Here is a 13,644-nt window from a genome sequence, read left to right on the forward strand (position 1 = left end):
TCCGCCCATGTCATCGAAGCCTTCCAGCGGCTTCAAACTGTGCACCCAGTGCGGCCGGATAATCTCTCTCACTGATAGGCACGCTTCTTGCCTTCAGTGTCTGGGGGCTGGGCACCGTCCTCAGGCCTGTAATCTCTGTCTTCTTTTGAAGAGGAGAACTCAGGCGGCGAGATTAGCCCAGTGGAACAATTTGTTCGGGGCTTCATCCGGCGCGGTCAACATCCTCAGCCCGCGGTCCTCGGCATCGGAGCCTTCGGTACCGCGCCCATCTTCGACTTCGGTACCGCGTCCATCGGTACCGGCATCGACATCGAGGCCTTCGGTATCGAGGTCATCGTCGGGTGCAGCTACGAGACCGGGATCGTTTCTCCTGAGGATGTCGTCGGAGGGTGCTTCGATGTCTGGAGTGCAGGTGAGGGCTGTCCATTCCCCTGCTGGTGGCGGTGAGCCCATGAGCAGGTCTCCGCCTGTCTCGAGGGCTCCCGCGGTACAGCTCCCCCGGGATCGACCCTCTTCGGACCTGGACTTGAGGAAGCGTTTGGATTCGACGTCTTCCTCTTCGGTACCGGGGGGTACCGAGGTCGTGCGAAGGCAAAGAAGCACCGGCATCGGTCACCCTCCAAGCGTGGTACCGAGAGCTCTGGGTCGCCAGTACCACCGGCACCCAAGCGTCGACATCGGAAGGACCGCTCACCCTCCATTCAGGAAGTGTCGATGCGTTCCCCTGTGGACAGCCCGGTACCGCCTCCATCCCCGGAACAGGTTCGCAGCTCGATGCCGGTACCGGCCCCACCGCCTTTCTCCACAGCCTCTCTGAACGAGAGCCTCAGGGCCGTCCTTCCGGGGATCCTGGAAGAGCTGTTTCGCCCTTCTCCGGTACCGGGGGTGCTTGCGCCGCCGGTGCCGTCAAGTGAGGCGATGGCTGGGCCCTCGTCTGCGGTGAGGGCGCCCGCCCCGGTACCGCTTGCGGTGCCGGTGCCGGCCGCCTCCCAGGAGGGCTCCCCGGCGACATCGATGGAGGGAGCTCCGTCGCCTCCGCCTCGGGAGTCCTCTTCTCGACGCTCCCATCGTGGCCGTATTTCCACGGAATCGAGGCGGGTGCAGCTTCGGACCGAAGTCCACCAACTGGTGTCCGACACTGATGAGGAGGCCTCGTGGGAAGCAGAGGAAGACGTCAGATATTTCTCTGACGAGGAGTCTGACGGTCTTCCTTCTGATCCTACTCCCTCGCCTGAAAGACAGCTTTCTCCTCCGGAGAGTCTCTCTTTCGCAGCCTTTGTCCGGGAAATGTCTACGGCAATTCCCTTTCCCGTGGTCACGGAGGATGAGCCGAGAGCTGAGATGCTGGAGCTCTTGGACTATCCTTCGCCACCTAAAGAATCGTCCACAGTACCCATGCATCATGTCTTCAAAAAGACGTTGCTGGCGAACTGGGCGAAACCTTTAACTACGCCCCACATCCCCAAGAAGTTCGAATCTCAATATCTGATCCATGGGGACCCGGAGTTGATGCGGACTCAGTTGCACACGACTCTGGTGTGGTGGATCTGGCCCTCAAGAAGGCCAAGAGCTGTAGAGAGTATGCTTCGGCGCCCCCGGGCAAAGACTCTAGAACCTTGGACTCTTTTGGGCGGAAGGCCTACCATTCTGCTATGCTAATCGCCAAGATTCAGTCCTACCAGCTCTACACGAGCATACACATGCGGAACAATGTGCGACAGTTGGGGGACTTGGTCGACAAGCTCCCTTCTGAGCAGGCCAAGCCTTTTCAGCAGGTGGTCAGGCAGCTGAAGGCGTGTAGGAAATTCCTGGCCAGGGGGGTCTTTGACTCTTTTGATGTTGCATCCAGGGCCGCTGCGCAGGGTGTGGTGATGCTCAGGCTGTCATGGCTGCGTGCCTCCGACCTGGAAAACCGAATCCAGCAGCGGATTGAGGATGCCCCTTGCTGGGGGGACAATGTTTTTGGGGACAAGGTCGAACAGGTGGTTGAACAGCTCCACCAGCGGGATACCGCTTTCGACAAGTTCTCCCGCCTTCAGCCTCTACCTCTTCGGGTAGACATTTTTATGGGGGAAGGAGGACGGTTCCCTATTCTTCTGGCAAGCGTAGGTACAATCCTCCTTCCCGCCAGCCTGCTGCCCAGGCTAAACCCCAGCGCGCTCGCTCTCGTCAGCAGCGCGCGCCTCAGGCCCCTGCGGCTCCCCAGCAAAAGTCAGGGGCGGGCTTTTGACTGGCTCTTGCAGAGCATAGCCGACGTTCCAATGCCTGTGCCGGACGACCTACCGGTCGGGGGGAGGTTAACATTTTTTTCACCAAAGGTGGCCTCTTGTAACCTCCGACCAGTGGGTTCTCAAAATAGTCCAGCTAGGGTACTCTCTGAATTTGACCTCAATGCCTCCAAATTGCCCACCGGGAGCTCAATCCTTCAGCTTCCAGCACAAGCAGGTACTTGCAGAGGAACTCTCCGCCTTTCTCAGCGCCAATGCGGTCGAGCCCATGCCACCGGGGCAAGAAGGGCTGGGATTCTATTCCAGGTACTTCCTTGTGGAAAAGAAAACGGGGGATGCGTCCCATCCTAGACCTAAGGGCCCTGAACAAATATCTGGTCAAGGAAAAGTTCAGGATGCTTTCCGTGGGCACCCTTCTTCCCATGATTCAACAGGACGATTGGCTATGCTCTCTGGACTTAAAGGATGCCTATACGCATATCCCGATTTTGCCAGCTCACAGGCAGTATCTTCGATTTCGTCTGGGAACACGGCATTTTCAGGACTGTGTGCTACCCTTTGGGCTCGCCTCCGCACCCAGGGTATTCACCAAATGCCTAGCCGTAGTAGCGGCTTCTCTCCGCAGGCTGGGAGTGCATGTGTTCCCTTACCTCGACGGTTGACTGGTAAAGAACACCTCCGAGGCAGGAGCTCAGCAGTCCATGCAGGTGACTATTCGACTCCTGGAGCTGCTAGGGTTTGTGATAAATTATCCAAAGTCCCACCTTCTTCCAGTTCAGAAACTCGAATTCATAGGAGCTCTGCTGGATTCCCAGACGGCCCGTGCCTACCTCCCGGAGACCAGGGCCGACAGTCTGCTGACCCTTGTCTCCTTGGTGCGGGCGTCGCAGCAGATCACAGCTCGGCAGATGTTGAGATTGCTCGGCCACATGGCCTCCACAGTTCACGTGACTCCCATGGCCCGCCTTTTTATGAGATCTGCTCAGTGGACCCTAGCCTCTCAGTGGTGCCAAGCTGCTGGGAGCCTAGAGGACGTGGTCCGTCTGTCCACGAGGTTTCTCCTCTCCCTTCATTGGTGGACAATTCGATCCAATTTGACCCTGGGACGTCCCTTCCAGATTCCTCAGCCGCAAAAAGTGATGACCACGGACGCGTCACTCCTGGGGTGGGGAGCGCATGTCGATGGGCTCCACACCCAGGGGACTTGGTCCGTCCAGGAACAAGGTCTACAGATCAACCTCCTGGAGTTGCGAGCAGTATGGAACGCTCTGAAGGCTTTCAGAGGTCGGCTGTCCCATCAAATTATGCAAATTCAGACAGACAACCAGGTTGCTATGTATTACATCAACAAGCAGGGGGGCACCGGATCTCGCCCCCTGTGTCAGGAAGCCGTCAGCTTGTGGCACTGGGCACGCCGGTTCGGCATGTGGCTCCAGGCCATGTATCTGGCAGGCATAAACAACAGTCTGGCTGACAGATTGAGCAGGATCATGCAACCGCACAAGTGGTCGCTCAGTTCCAGAGTGGTTTGCGAGATCTTCCAAGTGTGGGGCACTTCCTTGGTGGACCTCTTTGCCACTCAGTCCAATCACAAGGTCCCTCAGTTCTGTTCCAGGCTTCAGGCCCACGGCAGACTAGCGTCGGATGCTTTCCTTCTGTTTTGGGGGGAAGGTCTCCTGTACGCGTATCCTCCCATTCCTTTGATAGGGAGGACTTTGCTGAAACTCAAGCAAGACAGGGGAACCATGATTCTGATTGCTCCTTTTTGGCCTCGTCAGATCTGGTTCCCTCTTCTTCTGGAATTGTCTTCCGAAGAACCGTGGAGATTGGACTGCTTTCCAACCCTCATCACACAGAACGAGGGGGTGCTCCTCCATCCCAACCTTCGGTCTCTGGCCCTCACAGCCTGGATGTTGAGAGCGTAGACTTCGCCTCCTTGGGTCTGTCAGAGGGTGTCTCCCGAGTCTTGCTTGCTTCCAGGAAAGATTCTACCAAGAGGAGTTATTTTTTCCTCTGGCGCCGGTTTGCTGTGTGGTGTGATGGCAAGGCCTTAGATCCTCGTTCTTGTCCTACACAGACCCTGCTTGAATACCTTCTACAGTTATCGGAGTCTGGTCTTAAAACCAACTCTGTAAGGGTTCATCTTAGTGCGATTAGTGCATACCATTACCATGTGGAAGGTAAGCCGATCTCGGGACAGCCTTTAGTTGTTCGCTTCATGAGAGGTTTTTCTTTTGTCGAAGCCCCCAGTCAAACCTCTGACAGTGTCATGGGATCTCAATGTCGTTTTCACCCAGCTGATGAAACCTCCTTTTGAGCCACTGGATTCCTGTCATCTGAAGTACTTGACCTGGAAGGTCATTTTCTTGGTGGCAGTTACTTCAGCTCGCAGAGTCAGTGAGCTGCAAGCCTTGGAAGCTCATGCTCCTTATACCAAATTTCATCATAACAGAGTAGTCCTACGCACTCACCCTAAGTTCTTGCTGAAGGTGGTGTCGGAGTTCCATCTGAACCAGTCAATTGTCTTGCCAACATTCTTCCCCCGTCCTCATACCCGCCCTGCTGAACGTCAACTGCACACATTGGACTGCAAAAGAGTATTATCCTTCTATCTGGAGCGGACAAGCCCACACAGACAGTCCGCCCAACTTTTTGTTTCTTTTGATCCCAACAGGAGGGGAGTGGCTGTGGGGAAACGCACCATTTCAAATTGGCTAGCAGACTGCATTTCCTTCACTTACGCCCAGGCTGGGCTGACTATTGAGGGTCATGTCACGGCTCATAGTGTTCGAGCCATGGCGGCGTCAGTGGCCCACTTGAAGTCAGCCACTATTGAAGAGATTTGCAATGCTGCGACATGGTCATCAGTCCACACATTCACATCACACTACTGCCTTCAGCAGGATAGCCGACGCGACAGTTGGTTCGGGCAGTCGGTGCTGCAGAATCTGTTTGGGGTTTAGAATCCAACTCCACCCCCCTAGGCCCATTTTTATTCTGTTCCAGGCTGCACTCTCAGTTAGTTTGAAAAGTTTAGGTCAATCTCAGTTATGTCCTCGCCGTTGCGAGGCCCTATTGACCATGTTTGTTGTTTTGAGGGAGCCTGGGGGCTAGGGATACCCCATTTGTGAGAACAAGCAGCCTGCTTGTCCTCGGAGAAAGCGAATGCTACATACCTGTAGAAGGTATTCTCCGAGGACAACAGGCTGATTGTTCTCACCTACCCGCCCACCTCCCCATTGGAGTTGTGTCTTCTCTTGTCTTGTTTTTGCTTGGTACGGGACTAGCGAACACGAGCGATTTCGGGCGGGAAGACGACCGCGCATGCGCGCATCGCAGGCGCGCGCGAGAACTGGCAAACTCTGTTGCCAGGAAGATCTCCGATTGGAGGGGTTGCCGTGGACGTCACCCATTTGTGAGAACAATCAGCCTGCTGTCCTCGGAGAATACCTTCTACAGGTATGTAGCATTCGCTTTACCCAACTGGGCAGGGGTGGTGTCTGCTGCCAGCTGACATAGTTAGAGAGCCCATTGTCAAGATCAAGTATGTTTAGATCCTGGATTTTCAAATGGGACGTGATGGTCTACCAATCTTCTGGAACTCAGGTCAATTAGGCTAGAACTTCAGTCTCTCTTGCAAATAGGACTTGTATCTCATGACTGCAGTAGCATATATTATCAAGCAAGGGGGCACCAAGAATGTTCCTATAGCCTGAGAATACTTGAGCAGATTTATGCTCACCTCGCCCTCTGGTGGCCAGAACGGGGGCTGCCATATACTGTCTTGCTGTCTCACTACACATTCCAGACTTTCATTCCAGTCCGGTCCAAATATTCTAGCCCTCCAGACTTGGTTGGAAGTTTGGCAGCTAGCCTCACCCTTAGCTGCCTTGAGATTCCTGCAGCTTGAGCCTCAGCTGCTGATTGCCTTTATTAGGCACCTGGCCCTTTCAGCAGGGCCTATGCATTGCCAAGGGTCTCGAGGTAACTGGTGTGCAGTTGCACTCTTGCCTTGTTCGGTTCTGTGCTTATTACTTGGTGCCTGTGTGTACTTTAGCCTTGTCCTGTTCTGTGTTTAGATCTTGGTGCCTGTGTGTACTTTTGCCTTTGTGTTCTCTGTTTGTTTGTCTGCTAGGTTCTGCTTTCTGTCTAGCTTTATTGCTTGTATGTATGTCTTTCTTAGTGGCTGCTTGGCAGCTTTCAGTCATTGCCCTAGTTCTTGTCTGTGTAGCCTAGCTTTGTGTCTTGTCTAGTCTGTCTGGTTTGGTTCCCCGTTCACCTTGGGCTTCTGCCCTACCCTGGTTAGTCAAGCTTGTCTTAAAGTCCTTTACCCTGTATAGTATCCGTTTTTCCTCTGTTTGTGGATGGTTGTCTTCAGCTTCAGTTCCCCTCCTGCTTGTGTCTGTCCTGCTTGCTTTCAGTTTCCTTCCAGCCAAGCCTGTTTGGAAATCCTGTATCCTGATTCCTATCCTGAACCATGTTTTGGCCAAGCTTGTTTAAGAATCTTTCCTAGTGTGAGTTTCTTGGTGTTCCAGCCTGCTTGCTCCAGTACCAGCTTTCCTCTAAGTCCTACCGGCTGCCTGCACCCAGGGGCTCAACCCCTGGGGAACGGCAGTCAAGTGTAGGTGAAGCCTAGTTCCAGTCCATTGTGTTCCAATCCGTGTGTTCCGGCTTGCTTATCTGCATCTGCAGTCCCTGCCTTGATGGTGTGCTAGCCCAGTGCTGGTTGGGGGGGTTTTGCCTGCCGCTCCTAGGCAGTGGTCCAAGGGCTCACGAATCCAGGTTTAGCCTTGAGAGTCCTGACAATTTCTAACCTGCTCCTTATATAATAAAGAGTAGCTCCAAATTAACTTGTTTCTACAGTCATCAGAGTGTGCCAGAATCTGAGCGTCTGCAGGGCTTACTGAGGCCTGAGCCTCAGCATACCCTGCTGTCAGTTTTCTATCGTCACTAGAATGAATTCTTCACAGTTTCTAGACTCCAGTTCAGTACTCCCGGTAAAAGCCCTGGATTGCATATCTTCTGCAGAAAATGTTCTTTTTGTCAAGGTATGGGAAATTCAGTTCCACCCTGTCTTAGGGCATCATTCTTCATGTTTGGAATGCATGGGATGATGTTCTGAAGAACTATCCTCCTTTCAGCCTGGAAGAGTGTTCTTCTTCCACTGTCTTTGCCAGGATCTGGATTCTTCTCCTTTTGAGTTTATCTCAAAGAAAGTCAACAGCTTCTTGACTCCCAGATATTTTTTTAATATATCTCTTAAAATTCATCCTTCTCTTTCTGCATGGCTGTTACCTCCTCCTTTTTTCTGGGTTGATTTTACTCAAAAGTTTCCACTCTGTCAGTGACTTTGGAGTTTAGTCACATTGATCACATTTTTCTCACACCTATGACTTCTGGACATGATTTGAGTGCATAGCTTATCCCTTGGTGCATACTAAAGTTCATATGACCTTTGAATATATTAATCCCCTAGGACAGAGGGTAGTAAATTTCAGCGTGTGCCATGCAATAAAGATCTGTGTAACCTGTTGGAGGTTTCAGAGTTCCTTTTATACAGTTGTTTCTTTTTTTTTATTGTCTAGGTGCAGCTGAGTTTCCAATTAATATATGACATATGCATTTATTGGTTCTTTGTATGTTTAGCAGATATTGTAGTTGCCTTCGTTGCAGCACGTTACTAGCAGAGATTTTGATGTATTGTCCATTGTCAGAACTGCCTTTCCACATCTCACAAGTTCTGGACTGGTCTGGTGAGGACACTAAGGAAGGAGAAATTAGGTCTTGCCTGTTAATTTTCTTTCTTTTAGTCCCACCAGACTAGTTCGTACACACATCCTAACATCTCAATTATTATTTAATGCATTTTATTTCTTAATTCTCTTCTTTCCTGTTCTCTGCTGTCAGTCTCTCTTCAGATTTAATTTTTCTCTGACAGGTTAACCTTTCCAAATAGTTTCAAGATCATACTTTCACAGGATGACATTCAGATTACATCTCAAGCAGAATTAGTTACTCATACATGGCCCATTGCTTTGTCAGTTGAAATACTGAGTATCAGAGGCTGCATATTGTCCTTAACGTGGTGAATCACACAGAACTATTTTCTTTCTCTCTCCATCTGCTAGTCAGTGGACATAGCCCACGTGTTCTGGGCTGGTGTGATGGGAATAAAGGAAAGAAAATTAGTAAGTAGTACCGAATTTCTCCTTATCAAAATGACAAGGTTCATGCTTGAGAATTTTGGCTATTCTTGAAATTTAAGTAAAGGCAAAAGGATGCTCAAGGAATACAGATTTGGTATTCTTTTTAATAACATCCGAACATGCTTAGGGCTTTTTAAGGCTAGCTACAATTAACATACATAATCTGATTTGTCCTCATATTTAACTACCTTCTTTTCCAATTCAAGCTCAAGGCCAGTTACAGTTCAAATACTCTACTTCCCTGTCCATAAGGGCTTAGTTTTTGCATATAAGGTAATAGAGGGTCAAGTGAATTGCACAAGGTTAGAAAAAGCATAAGTGAGAGGAGGAAGATTTGAATCCTCAGTTCCTGTTTCTCGGCCACTAGGCTGTTCCTCCACTTTTTTTTTTCTAAAAATCATATCTTTTGTATTTTAAATATTAGGCCAGATTTGGAACTATAGGGTCTGGATTTAAGAATCATTTTTGAGAGCCTCTCCTTTCAGCAGTTTGTTTACAAAATTATTGGAAGAGCTGTTGTCACCCCTGTTTGCATGCTGAAGTTTAAATACCCTTGATTAGTTGAGATTGTAAACCAACTGCTGGCAGTTGCATGAAGTTTGCTATCTCTTTTATACAAGAAATAAAATAATGAAAAAGAATAAAAACATCTCAAGACTGTGCTTCCTCTACTATTCGCCTTCTCTTTGAAAAGCCACAGAAACCCAGTTTAAAGTAAAGTAGAGGAGTACTATGCTAAAAATCAAGCCTTTTGTAAAGTACTCTGGAACCAACCTTAAGCTTGCCTCCCAAGCCCCAGGTCCAAAAGAGAAATTAGCTGACAGTTATGCCCAAATTTGAACAGGTGTAAATGCCAGTGTAAAAAAAGAAATTACAGGTACACATGTATTGCCATTCCAGAATGTGGAGTATATTTCTCCTGGGAGAATTCTGCATAAAAGTTTTGAAAATTCTACATACAACATTTTAAAATTCTGCATAGTTCGTATTGTTTTGCACAGAATTCTCCCCATCATAAGACCTGAAATTCCTTCCTACCATTTCCTTTCTCAGGCTCCTGCCTTCCCAGTTCCCCCTCTCACTTCAGCTGCATTTCTCTCTCCCTCTAACTCCAAACAGGACCCCTAATTGTGCCCCCAAAGTCTTCTGTATGCAATACCCCCACCTCTCATTCTTCCTCTGCCAGTACACACCCCCAACCCCATCTCCATCTCTTACTCTTTCTTTGCACAAATTCTGTATTGTGTAGTATATACATAATTTTGGAGACCACCCAGAATATGTCTCTCTTAAATTTGTGCATGTCGTCTGCATACACATTAAAATAGTGCCTCTTCTAAAATGGCTGATTTTTTTATGTATGCCAATTTACATATATAAATGGTCTTTTTACACACATGTAATTCTTCTAAAATTGCCTTTATCAGAAAGAGAGATGGCTGTTTTGTGAAGATTGGTCAATAGCAGAGTCTCAATGCTTTTTTTTCCCTTTCATTTATTAAAATTGTAAGAATATAATGAGGCAGTAATATATGTGTTATTTTGCAGAGAAACTCTAGCTGCACAATTGGATCTAGCAGAAACAAAAGCTGAATCAGAACAACTGGCTCGAGCACTTCTGGAAGAACAATATTTTGAAGTGACTCAGGAGAGTAAGAAATCATCAACAAGGAGTAAACAAGAAATTGCTGAAAAGGACCATACTATTCAAAGAGTAAGTTGTTAAAATGCATAAAATACATTTACTACTACTACTGCTTAACATTTCTAGAGCACTACTAGGGTTACGCAGCGCTGTACAGTTTAACAAAGAAGGACAGTCCCTGCTCAAAGGAGCTTACAATCTAAAGGACGAAATGTCAAGTTGGGGCAGTCTAGATTTCCTGAATAGAGGTAAAGTGGTTAGGTGCCGAATGCGACATTGAAGAGGTGGGCTTCGAGTAAGGATTTGAAGATGGGCAGGCAAGGGGGCCTGGCGTATGGGCTCAGGGAGTTTATTCCAAGCATGGGGTGAGGCGAGGCAGAAAGGGCGGAGCCTGGAGTTGGCGGTGGTGGAGAAGGGTCCTGAAAGGAGGAATTTCTCTTGAGAGCAGAGGTTACGGGTAGGAACGTAAGGGGTGATGAGGGTAGAGAGGTAAGGAGGGGCTGCAGATCGAGTGCATTTGTAGGTTAGTACTTTACCTTGGTATTCAACCTTCATATTGGAGTGAGATATTTTGATATGTAAATCCCCATTTTACTTAGAACATAGAGATCAAATTGAGATGTCCAGGTTGGGGTTTGCTCAGTTCTGGCACAGAGCCTTTTCTAAAATACAGTGCACATAGATTCTGCCGGCACGCCCAACGAGCGTGGTACCGGAAGATTGGAGGGTGGCCAATGTAACGCCGATTTTTAAAAAAGGTTCCAGGGGAGGTCCGGGAAATTATAGACCGGTGAGTCTGACGTCGGTGCAGGGGAAAATGGTAGAAGCTATTATTAAAAACAAAATTACAAAGCACATCCGAGGACATGGATTACTGAGACCAAGTCAGCACGGCTTTAGTGTGGGGAAATCTTGCCTGACCAATTTACTTCAATTCTTTGAAGGAGTAAACAAACATGTGGACAAAGGGGAGCCGGTTGATATCGTGTATCTGGATTTTCAAAAGGCGTTTGACAAGGTACCTCATGAAAGGCTACAGAGGAAATTGGAGGGTCATGGGATAGGAGGAAATGTCCTATTGTGGATTAAAAACTGGTTGAAGGATAGGAAACAGAGAGTGGGGTTAAATGGTCAGTATTCACAATGGAGAAGGGTAGTTAGTGGGGTTCCTCAGGGGTCTGTGCTAGGACTGCTGCTTTTTAATATATTTATAAATGATTTAGAGATGGGAGTAACTAGCGAGGTAATTAAATTTGCTGACGACATAAAGTTATTCAAAGTCGTTAACTCGCGAGAGGATTGTGAAAAATTACAGAAGGACCTTACGAGACTGGGTAGCTAAATGGCAGATGATGTTTAATGTGAGCAAGTGCAAGGTGATGCATGTGGGAAAAAAGAACCCGAATTATAGCTACGTCATGCCAGGTTCCACGTTAGGAGTTACGGACCCAGAAAGGGATATGGGTGTCGTCGTCGATAATACACTGAAACCTTCTGCTCAGTGTACTGCTGCGGCTAGGAAAGCGAATAGAATGTTGGTTATTATTAGGAAAGGTATGGAAAACAGGTGTGAGGATGTTATAATGCCGTTGTATCGCTCCATGGTGCAACCGCACCTTGAGTATTGTGTTCAATTCTGGTCGCCGCAGCTCAAGAAAGATATAGTAGAATTGGAAAAGGTGCAGCAAAGGGTGACTAAAATGATAGCGGGGATGGGACGACTTTGCTATGAAGAAAGACTAAGGAGGCTAGGGCTTTTCAGCTTGGAGAAGAGACGGCTGAGGGGAGCTTCAGAGAGCATTTTCCATCTCACAGATAGGCTGCAGAGAATACCTTCTCCTGCTTTAGACTTAGCCTGGCCTCAGAATGACATCCTATAGTATATCTCCTATCAAACTGAGCTCTCTTTTTCATCAAGCACTGCCATTTCCTCCCCTCACCCTCCCCACTGACAGTTTGAACTTCGTGGGTGTGGCTTGGATCTCTTTCAGGGAGAGAAAACTAACAACTTATAGCAGCAGCTTCAGAGAGCATTTTCCATCTCACAGATAGGCTGCAGAGAATACCTTCTCCTGCTTTAGACTTAGCCTGGCCTCAGAATGACATCCTATAGTATATCTCCTATCAAACTGAGCTCTCTTTTTCATCAAGCACTGCCATTTCCTCCCCTCACCCTCCCCACTGACAGTTTGAACTTCGTGGGTATGGCTTGGATCTCTTTCAGGGAGAGAAAACTAACAACTTATAGCAGCAGCTTCAGAGAGCATTTTCCATCTCACAGATAGGCTGCAGAGAATACCTTCTCCTGCTTTAGACTTAATCCCACCCACCCTACCCCTCTACCCACCCACCCCTAGAGTGACATGTCTTATATAACCTCCCTATCAGTGTTGCCAGGTGGGCGGTTTTACCGCCCAATTGGGCGGTTTTCCGCAACCCGCCGCGGGAAATTTTTGCCCGCGGCGGGTTGCGGTTTTTTGGGCTGTTTTTGGCCTTCAGGGCGGTTTTTTCGGCCGCGGGGGGGCGGGGTTAGTGACGTTTTTGGGTGGGGTTAATGATGTTTTGGGCGGGGTTAGTGACGTGGGAGGCGGGGCCGATGACGTGGGAGGCGGGGCCGATGACGGGGAGGCGGGGCCGATGACGTGGGAGGCGGGGGCGATGACGGGGAGGCGGGGCCGGTGACGTGGGAGGCGGGGCCGGTGACGGCGGGGGCGGGGTTGATGACGGCGGGGGCGGGGTTGATGACGCGGGGGTGGGGGTGTCAGGGGCGGGGTTTGTGTTTGGGCGGGTTTTGGGCTGTTTTTTGGGCTCCATCGGGCTGGAAAAAAATTTTCCACCTGGCAACCCTGCTCCCTATCAACCCACTCATTACTTTACCTCACCCATTTCTATTCTTCTATCACCTTCTCCCACTACTCCAACCAGAGTTACACCTAATCACACTGACCACCCTTCAACATCTTCTGTCCTTCTGTGACTGTTCTCTTGTGCTTGACTGCTTAAATATTTTAAATTTAAATGCTTTACTTTTTGTCTATTAGATTGTAAGCTCTTTGAGCAGGGACTGTCTTTCTTCTGTGTTTGTACAGCGCTGCGTACACTTTGTAGCGCTCTAGATATGTTAAATAGTAGTAGTAGTAGTAGACATGATAGAGGTATATAAAATAATGAGTGGAGTGGAGCAGGTGGATGTGAAGCGTCTGTTCATTCTTTCCAAAAATACTAGGACTAGGGGCAGTGGTGTGGTGGTAAATGTTTAACAACAGGCGCTCTCCCCGGTCCCCCTCTGCACCCCCCGCCCCCCTCTGCGCCCCCCCCCCCCCCCCCCCCAAATTGCAGAGCTGGCTATAGCCAGGGAGAGAGCCTGGGGGGGGTGGCAATGCATTACTCCATGAAAAAAAAATTAAATGATCCCAGGTTCCAATCTAATCATGGGCGTAGACTGGGGGGGTGCGGGGGGCAATGCCCTCCCAAACGATGACGACGTGACGGCACCAGTAGTAAAAAAAAAAAAAAAAAAACAAGCAAGCATACGCTCGTCTCCGTCCGCATCGCTTCCCTGCCC

General features: G+C 49.2%; 1 protein-coding gene across 2 annotated transcripts in view; it reads left to right on the plus strand.

The window, feature by feature from the left end:
- ROCK1 (Rho associated coiled-coil containing protein kinase 1) overlaps positions 1 to 13,644 on the plus strand; it is a 523,306-nt gene that overhangs the window by 382,649 nt on the left and 127,013 nt on the right. For both annotated transcript variants that reach the window (XM_030212894.1, XM_030212901.1), the window contains one exon: positions 9,983 to 10,148. In XM_030212894.1, coding sequence (XP_030068754.1) covers positions 9,983 to 10,148 — 166 coding nt within the window. The remainder of the gene's footprint in view (positions 1 to 9,982; positions 10,149 to 13,644) is intronic.

Source organism: Microcaecilia unicolor, chromosome 1, assembly GCF_901765095.1.
Source record: "Microcaecilia unicolor chromosome 1, aMicUni1.1, whole genome shotgun sequence".
NCBI classification, from domain to species: Eukaryota; Metazoa; Chordata; class Amphibia; order Gymnophiona; family Siphonopidae; genus Microcaecilia; species Microcaecilia unicolor.